At 43.4% G+C, this 14,757-nt stretch overlaps 1 protein-coding gene across 1 annotated transcript in view; it reads right to left on the bottom strand.

Moving 5' to 3' along the window:
- Nucleotides 1-14,757, bottom strand: part of Sdk1 (sidekick cell adhesion molecule 1) — an 886,283-nt gene that overhangs the window by 235,738 nt on the left and 635,788 nt on the right. The window contains exons 6-7 of the mRNA XM_027956222.2: nt 2,036-2,147; nt 748-938 (exon numbers count right to left, since the gene is read on the bottom strand). Coding sequence (XP_027812023.2) covers nt 748-938; nt 2,036-2,147 — 303 coding nt within the window. The remainder of the gene's footprint in view (nt 1-747; nt 939-2,035; nt 2,148-14,757) is intronic.

Raw genomic sequence — 14,757 nt, 5'->3', positions numbered from 1 at the left:
TCTCAGATGCTCTGATCAGCAGTGGCTACCACCAGGAAGGATGGGTACCAGGACAGTAATCACAGCCACTTAAGCAAATGAAGGACTGACTGGAGCTGGAAAAGTCGAAGAAATGAAGGCACTTGCCTCACAATTTAATGTAATCTTTTCACAATCTGACAATAAATCTAAGATTTTCTCAGCCTGTACAAAACACTTTCTAACCACTGTTAACTTCCAGCATTTAGAGCTAAGCAACTCAGAGGCACTTAATCTGACCTCTCATTCTCCTTGGTTCTAGGTTGACACCCCATTTTTATGACGCATCTGTACTCCTACCTTCTAGTGAAACCAAAGATAGCATCCAATAGTGAGTCAAAAACTTAACAACAGTAATAGAATGACTTTTGAACATCATCATAATAGCCCAAAAGAGGTACGGAGAAGCATGGGGCAGAAAGGCCAGACAAGGCAGGTGATTTCCAGGACGAGGACCTCACCCTTCAATCCCAAGCTTTATGATCTGAAGTGCTCAGAAGGACATTTCCTGGAAGTATCAGGCACATCCACACTTTTGGTTTAATAGATTCATCGTCTTGGAAAAGAAGAACAGGATGAATTTGAAAGATAAACACAACCTCACATGCATTTTATGATTCAAAAATAAAGTCGGTGAAATACAGGGTTGCCATTTCATGTACAGGGAAGTGTCAGTGTGGAGTGTTATCTCAGGACGCTGATGGTGCCACTTATTGGTTTGAGCCTTACCTATGATGGAAAGGAAGGCTTTTGCCCTGGCTGGCTCGAAAGCACTCCCCTGCAGCGTCGCCTCACAGACATAGAGCCCCGTGTCCGCGGAGGTGGGGTTGCTGATGGTGAGACGCCTCCCGAAGCTGTGGAGCCCGCTGGTGAGTCTCACTCCGTTTCTCTTCCAGTGCACGCTCAGCTCTTCCACAGGCCTGCGAGAGCAAGGGCATCGGTGACAATGATTGTGAATCATGTAGATGGCAATAATAATAATTTCAGGCATTCAGCACGAGCCCGACAAAGCTAATTCTACCAGGAACCATGGCGGGTTGAACAATGGACATTTAAAAATCAATCCAGATACAGCTCTACTCCCTTACGGCACACATCAACGATACATTCTGCTCAAGGGCTATTGAGCAAGGATAGCTAATTGCAGCAGCAATGGACCATAAGTGCTAATGATCCCATTTGCGCAGGAAAAGAATGTTTAAAATAAATACTACTAGGGGACACTACAGCTACATGGGAGGTGTGACCACCCGAACTTGATTTTGGAGTGACCACGAACTAGGCAGAGAACGCTTATGACTACAGTAGGGGAGAGAAATGAACTCTTCTTTGATGCCTAGGGGCCCTGCTCTTTTTTTCTCCAGCTAGCATGGTAGAAGCAGGCTCCACCATTACCCATAGCTAAAATGAAAAGCAGCCCTTATTGCAGGAAGTTTGGGGAACATTAGGGCCTGCCTCTGCTGAAAGTAGGGGGCATATGTCCCTCTTCCCATCATGGTCTCGTCTCAGGGAGTATTTATTAGTATAGGCTCAATATCCCATATCTGAAATGCTGAAGACCAGAAATGCTTTTGTATTTCATGTTTTTTTCTTTGATTTTGGAATAGTTGCACATATATAATGATATATCTTGGGGATGGAAACCAAGCCTAAAACATGAAATTAATTGATTTTTTTCTACAGCCAGAGGGGATTACATACAATATTTTAAGGACACCTGCGTTTTTTTAAAATATTTTTTTTAGTTGTAGATGGACACAATACCTATATTTTATTTATTTATTTTTATGTAGTGCTGAGGATCAAACCCAGTGCCTCACACGTGCTAGTGAAGTGCTCTACCACTAAGCCACAACCTCAGCCACAGCACCTGTGTTTTGACTGTGATCCACCAAATAAAGTCAGGGGTGGAATTTCCCACTTAGGGTACCATGTCAATACTCAAAAAGTTTTAGATTTTGGATTTTTGGATGAGGAATACTTAAACTGTGTGTCTGTATCCAGAGCACACCCGTACCTGGCATTGGCTATGCACTCCAGGGTCGTCTCACTGGATCCTGCCACCACACTCCTGTTGCCTGGGGCAACCACAATAACAGGGGCCACAGCTTCAGGTGTGCCAATATCTCCTGTGTCAGAGAAAGAGATACCATCCATGGAACTTCTCTCTGAATGGAAGAGGGGATGACTAGAACAGCAGATGAAGGGTCCTGTCAGATACACCGAGAGGAAATCCAGAACTCCATAACCTACCTGTCAGACCACAGGCGCCCCGTCTACACACATCCAGCCTTGGAAGCCCAGCAGCGACTAGGAGACACGCACCGGAGAGCTCATGCTGTGCTCCGTGCATAGGGCTGCGATGAGGCTTTTAACTACTCAGCATTTTGCAAAATGCTTTCTGGCTGTATTTTATTTTTTTCATTGATTTAAGACTTTGTCCATTGAGTCACCTATACACCCACTATTTTCAAATTCAGTCAATTGCACAAATACGCCATGTGTCAGGCACTCCGCTAGGCACAGAGGTCAACAGAAAGCGGCTGAATGTGACTCCCTGAGCAAACACATTCAATTAACAGTGTTCAGTTCCTTCACTGCAGTTTCAATCCTTTTTTTCTTTTCTGCAAAGTAAATATCCTGAATCCATCTCAGTTTTGTGAGTATCAAACTATAAATAATTTAGCTCATACTTTGGTGACAAGGGAGAGAAAACTAGGATGCATTTCTGCCACTTTTCTCTAAAACACATTTAGCATCAAAATTAAACTACCCACAGCACACTTTACTACTGTTTATTTAGGGAAAATGAAGACCAAACAACATTTATAGAATAGGAATTTCAATAAAGGGTGGAGATGTAAGAGACTGGAAATAAAAACAAATTTAAACGACTGCAAATGCAAAATGCCTCTTGTAGCACTTCATGCTGAAGAGCTCGCCATCCGGGCAGCGAAGAACTCTGGCCAAGGAAAGGTTGTGGCCTCCAGGCTGGTGGGCACTCAGCCATCCACAGGGACAACAAGGAAGAGGGAAGGCCTCCTTCCCATAACTCAGTGTCTGGCATTCACTATCTAAGCAGGATGTGATTTTTCTATTAAATGTGCGTATGAATTTAAAAAAAGGAGGAGGAGAAAGAGGAGGGGGGAGGGTTAGGGGGAGGGGTAAGCAGAGGGAGAGGGAGGGGAGGAGGAGAAAAGCTTGTGCCAGCAGTCAGCAAATTAATTTTCTTAAACCTTCACATTGATTACATGATGGGAGACCCATTCTTAGGGATTTTAAGGCTTTCCCAAACTCTGGGCCTCTGAAGCTCCCCACGGCAATGGCTCCTCTGGGAACCCACCTGGTAACATTCTCCCTTTAGAAATTTCACAGATTGTGGGGCTGGGTGCAGATTTCTGAGGGAATGCTGGAGTACAGACACATTCACTAAGGCCAGAGTATAAACTGTTAAGGAACAACCCTCTGGTCACTTGTGAAAGTCACAGATGAGGAGGAATGACCCGAGGAGCTAATATTTGCAAATAGTTATGAGAAGTGAAGGGCAGTGGCAGAGGAAGCTGAAAGGTCACTGAGAGAGGTGCTGACTTGGCATTAATCACCGTGCAGCCACGGTGGCAGACAGGAAGCCCACACTTAGCACTCGTCACTGCCTAGAGAAGATGGTCCCCTGGCTCCTGGCTCCTGACCCCTGGCTCCTCTCCTGCACAGGCCAAAGAGACTAAGTGTTGGACAGGAATGCCCCAAGTCTGAGCTCACAACCCTCTGGGACAGGCACAATAGAGGCTTTGCTCCAGCCAGCCACAGAGAGAAGGATGAAGCAGTCCTTAGTTCGGGTTCCTACAGAACTGTAACTTTTATTCATATAATTTAAAGCACACACAAATATACTGCTGCAGCACACCTGCCAGACAGAGGCACAGGGTGAGCTGAATGGCTTCTCCATTCAGAGTGAGTAGATGTCAGTCTGCCTCTAAGCCAGCCCTTGGACCCCAACTCCTGGCTTCCTTCTAAGGATGCATGCACCACAAAGGATACTGGTGGGAGAAACAGAAGGTGCAAGAGATGCTGAAGCAAAGGTAATAGGGCCTAAAAGAGTAACTGCAAGGTGCCCACAAGGTCACAGTGAGGTGAAGTGGCTCCATGGGCATGACCACAGCAAGATCAAAGCAAGAGTCCCCTGATGCAAAGCTGTGCATTTTTTATGGCAATTGTGTCAAAACATTGCAGAAAATTTTCACATAGGTGATGAATTCAGACATCCTGATTAGCAAGAATAGTGCTCATTACAGTATATGATTCTAGTATATGTTCTTCTTTTTAAAAGTTGTTTTAAAATTTCGATCAATCCCCAAAACCAAAAAGTAAATTTTAAACTAAGAATAAATTTTAAAGTCATATGTACACATGGATTAAAAAGAACAGTAACAATACTTAAAATAAAATGGAATAATCTCTCATACCACCCAAAAGCAATCTCTTCTAAATCTTTTCATGCTTTAATTTAGTTTAAATTTAATGTATTTATGGCTATTTTTTGATTCAGCAATTTCAGGCATTGTTTACTGACCATCTGCTGTGATGAATAAAATTGTGCCTACACTACTTCACGCATCCTCTCAAACAGAATTTTTGGTTCTTCTGTTATTTACTTGGAATTATACATATCTCCTAAAATGTATAGATGTATGTGTGCACACTCACATTATACACACATACACATCTTTTAAAAAAGGAAGGCGATTAGAAATCCCAGGAAAAGAAAAGGTCCACATAAGAAAGAAACGATCTTTGAATATGACCTCACTGTGCAGTGGATGACCTTTACATAATACATATAATATCAATACTATATATTCATTTAAAGATAGTTAATATTTATTCTATTATTAATAATCTACAGTCAGAGTTGAAGATGCAATTATGATTCTGAAATAGACTATAAATGTTATTAACCCTGATGTTGTGAAAGTAAGGAAGATAGAGCAACGTGGAAGAGCAGAAGAGAATTGAAGGGAAGGGTGGCTTCACATCACACACAGGAAGTAAGAAGTTACTGTTTCCAGGAGCCCAAGAAATAGAGGGGTGTGTGTGTGTGTACACATATATCCATATATACGTATTACCTTTGTAACTTTAAAGTACAGCCTCTTGCTCTATGTATTTTCTTTCTTTCTTTTTCTTTCTTTCAGTATACAGTTAGAAAGGTGAATAATGGAAGAACTAAAAATTTCATTTTAACTCTGTCGAAATGGCGTACAAAGTGGTATGAGCTAAAAACACATCATCACAGTAGTCAATAGATAATGTCTGAAATGGTACATCGAGAAATAGCAAGAAATACATAAACTTAAAACATGGTATTAAATGCTTAAATAAAGGGTTAAATTGAGAAGAAAATGCCTTTGGCTTGAGAGTGGGGAGTTGCTGCATTTCATCTTAAGACTTTCATACTGTCCTCTTCCATCCATGTGCAAGCCCTCTACTGCGTTTCCTTTACAGCAGACTGACCCTGTTCCTGTTAGTGTGGACCTGTCATCCTGAGACTATTCCTTGTTGCATTCTTGGGAATAGTCATTGTTCCCTGTAGCTCATGTTCCCCTTTTGACTTTTGTCCTCATTTTTCTGGAGCATCTTCAAGTATCTTCCTAAGAAAAGAATGTGTGGAAAAGGTAAGCTTGCAAAGTCCTTTAATGACTGAAAGTGGCTTTAATCTATTTCCACATGACTGTTTGCCTGGACATACTCCAAATACAAAAAGTGATTGCCTTAGAATTTTGAAGACACCTTCCACTGTTTTCTAGTGTCTAATATTATAGAGGAAAAGTCTGATATAAGTTCAGTTCTCATTATTTATAGGTGATCTTTCTTTTGCTTGTTTTTATTTCTCTCCTGCAACTTTTGGGATATTCTCTATGTATTTAAAATTTTTATGATCTTTTTTGTTCTGCTGTGTGAGGTACTTGATAGGGCCTTTTGTTTTGGAGATGCACCTTCTTTTGCATTATTTCCAACATTATTTTCTTACTAGTTTTCTGTTTCTAGAGCTCTTATTGTTTGGATTTTAGGCTTTCCAATTGATTCAATATGCTTGCTTTTTAAATTTTTTTCCAATTTTGGAGAGATCCTCAACTGTACCTTCCACCTGATCTTTTGAATTTTTATTTCAGCAACCGTACTGTAATCATCAAGAGTGGCTTCCCCTCATGATTGTTCAGGTTTTGTAGCATCCTGTTCTTATGCAATATATTTTATGTAATATATCTTTTATGCAATATATTTCCAAATTATATCTTTCACAATAGTGTCTTTCTTCAAATGATCCTTATATGACCTTTCATACTTAAAAATGATAAGAAGTTAATGGAAAGATAAACATTTGGCTTGTCACTGACAGCTACAATCAGGTAGGACATTGATTACTATTATGAAGGGCCCCTAAATCACAGAGTATAGAGGTCTTTTTTCTGGGACCATTCATTCTCAGCCAAGTGAATTCTTACCTACTTGTCAGCCTGTCTACTGTCCAGTAATTTTAGTTGTTGAGTATTCTCAACAGTATTGAGTGACAGGAATAGGAAATAGGTTGCTCCATATGCAAATTATTAGCCAAGCTCTTACTTCTAGCTCTGTGTCATAACCAGCTCTTCTATGATCAAGTCTGCCCCATGAGTCCCCACACTGTAATCTCCCCCTTGGTCAGAATTCCTCCCTCTGAAATCTGCTTTCCAGTTGTTTGTCTTCATCCCTCATTCAGTGATGGCTACTCTTAACCTTTCTTTTTATCCTGAAGGATCTCACTCTTTTGTTCCTTTACTGCTTTTTAATGAGTGTTTATTCCTTTTTTAAGCAAGAAGATGAAAATACATGCACTTGCTGGTTTTTCTACCAGAATTTTTTCCACATTCAATTTTTAGAAAAAAGATACAAAGATGAGTATCTAGGCATTTCTTAAAAAATAACCTCTTTATTTCTGTTAGCCCCATATATATCTAAGATTCAACAAAACACTCAACAAATACCCAGTGATTGTTTCACAAATATTCTACATAAATGAGCTGCCATCCCCCACCCCATCTCTCTATTAGTGTTCTACCTTAGCAAGTAGTTTTGAAAATGCCATGTGCCAATTGTGTTAGTCAGCTTTGTCGCTGTGACCAAAATACCTGACAAGGACAATTTATAGGAGGAAAAGTTTATTTGGGGTTTACAGTTTCAGAGTTTCAGTCCATGGTTGGCTTACTCCACTGCTCTAGGCCTAAGATCCGCTCAGGCAGAGGTAGAATATCATGGTGGAGTATTGCTCATCTCATAGCAGACAGGAATGGGAGAGAGAAAGGGGAAGGGGCCACAGGGAAGCCACTCTTGCAGGACATGCTCCAGTGACCCATCTCCTCCAGCCATGCTCCACCTGCCTACAGTTATTACCTAGTAGTCCTTTCAAACTAAGATGGTCTGATTAGGGCTGGGGTTGTGGCTCAGGTGGTAGAGCACTTGCCCTACACATGTGAGGCACTGGTTTCCATCCTCAGCACCACATAAAAAAATAAAATAGATATTGTGTCCATCTACAACTAAAAATAAAACATTTAAAAAATACAAGGGTCTCAGGTTGTGGTTCAATGGTAGAGTGTTCACTTCGCATGTGGAGGGCACTGGTTCAATCCTCAGCACCACATAAAAATAAAATAAACATATTGTGTCTATCTATAACTAAAAATTAAAAAAAAAGATGGACTGATTAGGTCACAGCTTTTGTAATCCAATCATTTCACATCTGAACAGTCCTGCATTAACCCAGGTACTTTCTGGGCACACCTCATATCCAAACAATAACACCAATATATGAAGACTTATTTCCTAGAAGAATGTAAACAAAAATGAAAGGAGAAAATTTGTTTTAGCAATCTCTCAGAAAGCCAAAAAATACTCTGCTAATGATTACTTACATATGCTGCCCACTTCAACAGCCCAGTAAGTTGGCTATTATCTCCTTGTATAGATGGGAAAACTGAGGCCCAAGTCATATGGTTTCATAGGTAAAATAAGGCTTTAAATCAATAAATATCTTCATCCATAATCTTTTTTTTTCAACATAATGCTGAGTCCTTCTAATGAAGACTTGGGTTATGCTCAGTTAACCAAACATGAAATTAACTAGCGCGCTCCTTCCTCCATTCATTTCCTTAGCTGAGGCTTTTCAGCAGCTTTCCCAGCTGAACTCCTTCCGGGCTGGCCAAAGCTGGAGGTGAAGTTGTTGAATCAAGAGGAGTCTTGCAGGAGCCGGCATCAGACGGACACTAGGCAGTGTCATAAGCAGATGGACAGACACTTGAGGTGAAGCCTCTTTGCAGTTGTAGGAATAAACTCAGGGGAGTAGACCCTGGTCTCAGGCAGCATCCCCTGCATGAACCTCTGCTCCCCGAAAAGGCCATGGGAGAGGTCACGCAGCTTGCATTTGACTAAAAAGGGCACTTAAGAATAGCAAGTCTCTCCAACAGAGAATTAAAAAAAAAATTTTTTTTTAAATGTCCTAAGGTAACCTGAACTGTTAAGCTGTGGAATTATTGCAGACAAAGTAGGATGAATGCAAAACACTGCAGGCAGGCAGAGAGCTGGAGGTGGGAGAATAAGCATATGGCCCACAGCCAGTCATGGAGGCTCAGCATTAGGAACAAGAAGAGCAGTGGGACTGATGAACTTGGACCTTGAAGACAGCAAGGAAAGAGAGCCAGCCATGGGGTTCTCTGGGCACAGCACATCCCAGGCAGAGGAATAGCCAGTGTAGGACGATGAGGCAGAAATGTGCTTGCTGTGTTGGGGGTGTAGCCAGTGAGGCTGGAACAGAGCAGGAGAAGGGGCAGTGGATGACAGCGGGATCTGCTCAGGCAGGGCCCTCGAGACCAGGGTAAGACCGCTGAGCTTTATTCTCAGTGAGGTGGGGAAGCCACTGGATTTAGGACAGAGTAGTGATGTGATCTGAAGAGCAGAATTCTAGAGACTGTAGGGAAGTAATTCTAGTGGCAAAGATGGCTAAGGAGGACAGCCAGGTGGGCACAGGAGCCTGTGTCAGACACAGGGCCATTTAGGCTGGGGCTGGGGTGGGTAATCATGGCATCTAGGTTTCTGATACTGTCAAGGCAGAGCCACATCATTTGCTTGATGGACCAGCCCTGGGGATAATTGAGGAACTGGAGCCAGAAGAGGAAAAGTTGGCATTTATGAGATGGAAAGTCTGAGAGAGGGGAGGAGAGTGGTCAGGTTGAGGGTAAGTCGGGGATTGGAATTCAGATATGTCATACACAAGATCCCCGTTAACCATGGGGTCAGCAGTACCCCTGGGTCCCTCCTGCTTCTCCTTCACCTCTCTTCATCCTCTCATCTTGTCCATACCATACCTCTTAAGGAAGCTGCTACCCTCCTAGGACTGACTGGGGTTTTGGTTTGTTGGGACAGTTCTCAGAGAGCTCTCCTTGGCTCAAAGGCATGGCAGCCTGGGGTCCAGATGCCCCTGCTCCTATGCAGGCCCCCAGGGGCATCATGGCCCACATGGTGCCTGAAGTCCTCAATGGCTGGTAAGAGAAGGGCATACAGTGGTCATTTCCAGAGCACCACTAGCCAATCTTCCCGGCACTGTGCACCAGATCTTAAAGGATGCAGTATAGACTCCTCACTCCTGGTCCTCTCTAGACTGTGCTTCACACTCTGCCTGAGTGGGGTCTGAGATTGTGCCAGAGGCCCTAGTGTAGGTGTGTAACTTGTTTTGGTCAATAACACCCTCCAAACCATAGCCCTCTTCACCCTGCCTGTGCCCCACTCTTGTTCTCATAACCCTGCACATCCTCCCACGTTCCCATGACTCACTTGAGCATTCTGTGAGATTAGCCTGTCCTGAGAGCATGCAGTATGGACCTGGTGACATGCTTAGCCTGGCTGCCAGCCCTTCTCCTTAGACATGTAGCAAGTGATGCTGGTGTGGTCTAGGTGTGGCAGACCTCTGTCCCTACCCGACCTTCACCTTTGGCCCTTCCCATTCTACACTGAACCTCCTTCCAAGGACCCAGACAAAGTTTCCACCACCAGACAGCTGAGAGGCACAGTTCTGAAGAAGAACATAGAATCCCATGTACCTGGATATGCCTTGGCTCCTGCTGCTCAGGGGCAAGGTATTTCTCTGAGCTCCTTTGTAAGGCAGGAATATGAAGGATGAGGATGTGTATGTCCATCATTTGCACATATATGTGTATGTGTATGATGTGTAGACAGCCTGGTTGGGCTCAGAACAGGAAGCTTGTAGCCAGGGCTCTGAGATCAGGCCATTTCCGGGAGACTCTTGTTTCTTCAGAAAGTCTATGCCTGAGAGAAGTGGGGTTTCCCAGCACATCTGAGAAGAGCCTCTGTTTTGGTTTCCTCCAGTAAGTCCACCATTTGGGGTCCTGGTTCAGAGCCAAGTGATGCTGGCAAACATTTCAACATTATGTTGAAAAAAAGATTATGGATGAAGATATTTATTGATTTAAAGCCTTATTTTACCCATGAAATCATATGACTTGGGCCTTAGTCTATAGCAGCCAACTCCATAGGTAGAGGCTGTGGGCTGTCATCTCACAATGCCAGGCTTCCCTGTGCCAGACCAGTGGTGATGAGGCCAAATGAGATGCTGAGTCTTTGCCTCAAGACACGAAACTCATGCAAAGTCTTCACATTCACATAGTGAGTGGTCTGTTTGCTCTTCTTACATGAAAGCAGATATAGTCAGTGAGAGGTGGCTTTCTTACAAGGAAAACTATAGTATGACAACAGCCACCACAATTTTTTTTTTCCCAGAACCAGGGATGGAGCCCAGGCTCTTGCTCACACGCTGGGTGTGCCTCTACCACTGAGCTAATCCCCACTGCCAACCACCACAAATTCTAAGACTAAAAAGAACCTCCTTGTTGCCACCTCTTCATTTCTAAATCTATAGCGTTTTTGGTTTTGTAAAAACAGGATCCCATTGCAAAGCTAACAGGTAAGGGAGCCCACGGGAACATTTGAAACCTCAAAAATCTTCCTGCTCCAAAAATAACTGGTCTAATGCTTGTTGAAGCCAAAGAGAAAATTAGACTGAAAACAAACCCAGGAGGGAAAGACTCTACTTAAAACCTTAGTCTTGACTCATTAGTTTCTTGGCTTATTTTAAATCCTTTTCAATATCCCATAATAATAATAGTTATTGATTGTATTGACCAGGTGAGAGAGAGAACAGTTATAAAAATGTCTTAAAGTCCAGACAATGTCCATTGGGAAAAAATAAGAAGTGACCACTGTATGGGTGCCCAGGCCCCCAGCTCCTTTCACATAGCCTGTCTCACGGCTCCTCTCAAGGCAGGGCCATCACTTGTTGGTAGACCTGTCCATCTTTGGAATAAGGAGAGGTGGGTGTGTCATTCTACTTCGTAGTCAAATGCCTAGACAACAACAGTCCTTCTATTGGCACTTGTTGAATAAAGAATTATCTAGTTCAAATAATATGTGATTGATTATCAGAACAAGTACAAAAGCGTTGTTGTGGAGATTGAGGGGCACAGGGAAGGGCCATGGTGGGACCGGTAGGTGAGTGTGGTGTTGAGAACAATTCTTCCAGGGGAATTAGGAGAATCTTGTGCAAAAAAATGGATAGGTGCTCACAAGACAGGGAAAGAGAGGTATTTTAGGAATAAAAAAGAAGGTGGGGCTGGGTGTGGTGGTGCATGCCTGTGATCCCAGCCACTGCAGAGGCTGGAGCAGGAAGATGGTGAGTTCAAGGCCAGCCCAGGCAACTTAGTGAGACCTTGTCTCAAAAAACAAAATAAGATGTGGAAACTAGTTTGGCCCATCTGTGAAATGGGAAAATGCAGCACTTCTTGATGGGTGAGGGCTCCTGGTGTCCATAGCTGGCCACTCTGGAGGGAGACTGTGCCAGGCTGAGGTGCTTCTCTCACCAAGAGGGAGAAGAGACTTGTAAAAGACTTCAGGTGACTGGGGGTGTGTCTGTGGGTAGTGTGGGGGATCAAATAGTACGGCAGGCTGGAAACAAGCCTGACACAGGGTGGGGAAAATTCTGGAGCCCTCAGTCACCCAGATCAAGGTAGTTGCAAGGGGATAAAGAAAGAGGAGGGGGCAGGTCAGAGGTGAAGGGAGAGCAGAGGGCAAAGGGAGGCATCTGGCAGCCAACCTCCCTTTTAGCTTTGGGCTTGAGTGGCCCCAGGGATGGTGGAAACTCACACATCAAGGGGGAAATGCACTAGGATGGGCTGGTGGTGTTGGTGTGCTGGGGTGTAGGAGCACCGTCTTCCTGAGCACCTGCCTGTGCTTCACTAGAGATGCAATGGGAGGATTAAGGGGTGCTGACTGTGGAGACTGAAACCACAAGACTATGAGGCCCTTTCTCAGGAGCATGGAGAATGAACATGGGAGACAGGCTTTGGGCAGCACCCAGGGAGTGCTGGCTTCTGAAGGGCAGGGAGAATGGGCAGTCAGGGCAAGGGGGCAGGAAGAGAAAGCTGGTACAAAAGCTGCAGATAGAGGCTGTCAGTTTTTCCCAAATGGACAGGAATTCCCGTACATAAAATGAAGGCTACACCTGCCCCATTTTTGAAGATGCATCTCTGGTTTACCTTGTAGGACAGTCACTTAGGAATGTCACAATCCTGACCTTCCCCAAGAACAGCTAGGCTGTACTGCATAGCCCTGAGCGTTAGAGAGCTGCATTGCTGTCTTTCAGTTCTGTAGCCAGAGTCTGCAACAGGCCAGTTCCTCCCAGGTGGGTCTCCACCTGCTTTCTGACAATGAAAAGGGCATTAATTGGCCAGTCTTTTCCTGTGCTTGACCTCCCCCATGCACAGCCAGGGGCACAGGTGCTCCTTGTGGATAGGGATGGAAACTGCCTTTAAAGACATTGCATTTAAAAAAAATCAGGTGGATTTTCTGCCTATCAATTACCTTTGAAACCACTTGGAGTTCATCTCTGGCACATTATTAAATGGCCTGCCAAGGGATTAAGTGATTTCCTATCTGCAAAAGCATCTCAAAGCCACAGGTGTGTGGTCTTTTGCCATCCTGAGGAGCCACATCTTGATAACACCTACTGTAACTCCAAATCCCCCAGAGTTCGTATTTTTTAATATAGACACAAGTGCATGTGTACGTGGACACACACACACACACACACACACACACAAACCTCCAAGAAGCCACATAACCCGGACAATTTGGAGACTCACATTGTTGGGCAAACTAAAATAAAAAGCATAGTTTCTCTCCTGATAGGAAAAATTCATGTTCAGCAAGTAGAAAATTCCTTTCACCTTTTGCTTTTCCCAGATTCACTTTTTAATGTGCACTCGCCCAGCTCCTGAGCAGATGAAGCTGGCTGTTAATCTTCTAGGTTAATAACATTAGCCATGTGTTGCTTATGGAGGTGTCTATGGAAACTTTTCTACTTTTTTAGAGGCTGTTTCCTCCCTAGTTCATCAGCCAGAACTCAGTCACGGATCTCACTGTGATGAAAGTGCAGTGAAGCATGCCGGGATGGGGAGGGTGGCTGGGAGACAAACCCAATTCCCAAGGCTCTAGCTGCTCCCTAAAGTGGAGTGTGCACCAGCTGGCTCGATTTTTCTTGTTTGCTGTCCAACAGTAGGAGGGAAAGAAAAATGGGAGGAAATACAGCAGTATATCCCATTTACAATTTTATCTTTACATGTGCTTCCATTTTTATCTCTATACACTTCTGGACTTTTCCATTGACAAGAGACGATAAATAAAATAATATGACAGGTTGACAAATAATCTGGCAGTTTCTTTTCTTCACACTTATAACGTATTTGAAAACTTGTACATTTGGAAATGAATGGAATGTAACAAAGAATGTATTCTCATCGGCTTTTTACTGGGCAGAGAAAAATGAAAGTGACTAGAGGCAACTCTACAGTTGGTCGCCTTATTTATTTATTTATTTCAGGATGAGCATGAATTGATAAACCATAAAGGACTGTAGATCTAGGAACTGCATGATTAGACACTAGAGTGATCCAAATATCTGATTCAAGAGACAATAGCTGAAAACCTGCCTTGTATTAACATACACAAATGTATAATCTACCACTTAATAGAAGAACCACACTCCATAGAATGAATGGGACCAAATGCAGTTGGGCAGACAGAAGGGTGAGATGGTACTTTTCAGTTTCTTGAATGGAGTTCCCAAGTTACAGAGAACTAACAAGCACAGATCACTTTGAGCTTCATTAAGGAGTGCGCTTGAGGGGCTGGGGTTGTGGCTCAGTGGTAGAACACTCATCTAGCACGTGAGAGGCCCTGGGTTCGATCCTCATCCTCAGCACCACATAAAAATAAATAAATAAAATAAAGATATTGTGTCCAACTACTTCTAAAATTATATATATATAATTTATTTAAAAGAGAGATGGGCCCTTGAACCGTTCTGCCAAGTATACACATCTATGCATGCAGCCGATGTCCATTGAGGCCATTAGCAAGGACAATGGGAATGTGCAGGCTGAGGTGACAGGGTCTGTGATGCCCTGGTCTCCTCCACCCCCAGCCACAGGAGCTTTGTGGCAAGAAGATCCTTTCAAAGTTGAAAGGAAATCACAAAACATTTAGAGGTTCGTCAAAGTGGTAAGTATTCTTAGATCTCTAGGAAGGGTCAAAGTCAACTTTAAACTTTTTAAAATAATGTCCACAAAAAGCATGGCG

This window comes from Marmota flaviventris, chromosome 19 (genome assembly GCF_047511675.1).
Source record: "Marmota flaviventris isolate mMarFla1 chromosome 19, mMarFla1.hap1, whole genome shotgun sequence".
Taxonomy (NCBI): Eukaryota; Metazoa; Chordata; class Mammalia; order Rodentia; family Sciuridae; genus Marmota; species Marmota flaviventris.
The sequence above is the reverse complement of the archived record's forward strand: the minus strand, read 5'-3'. Positions and strand labels throughout refer to the sequence as shown.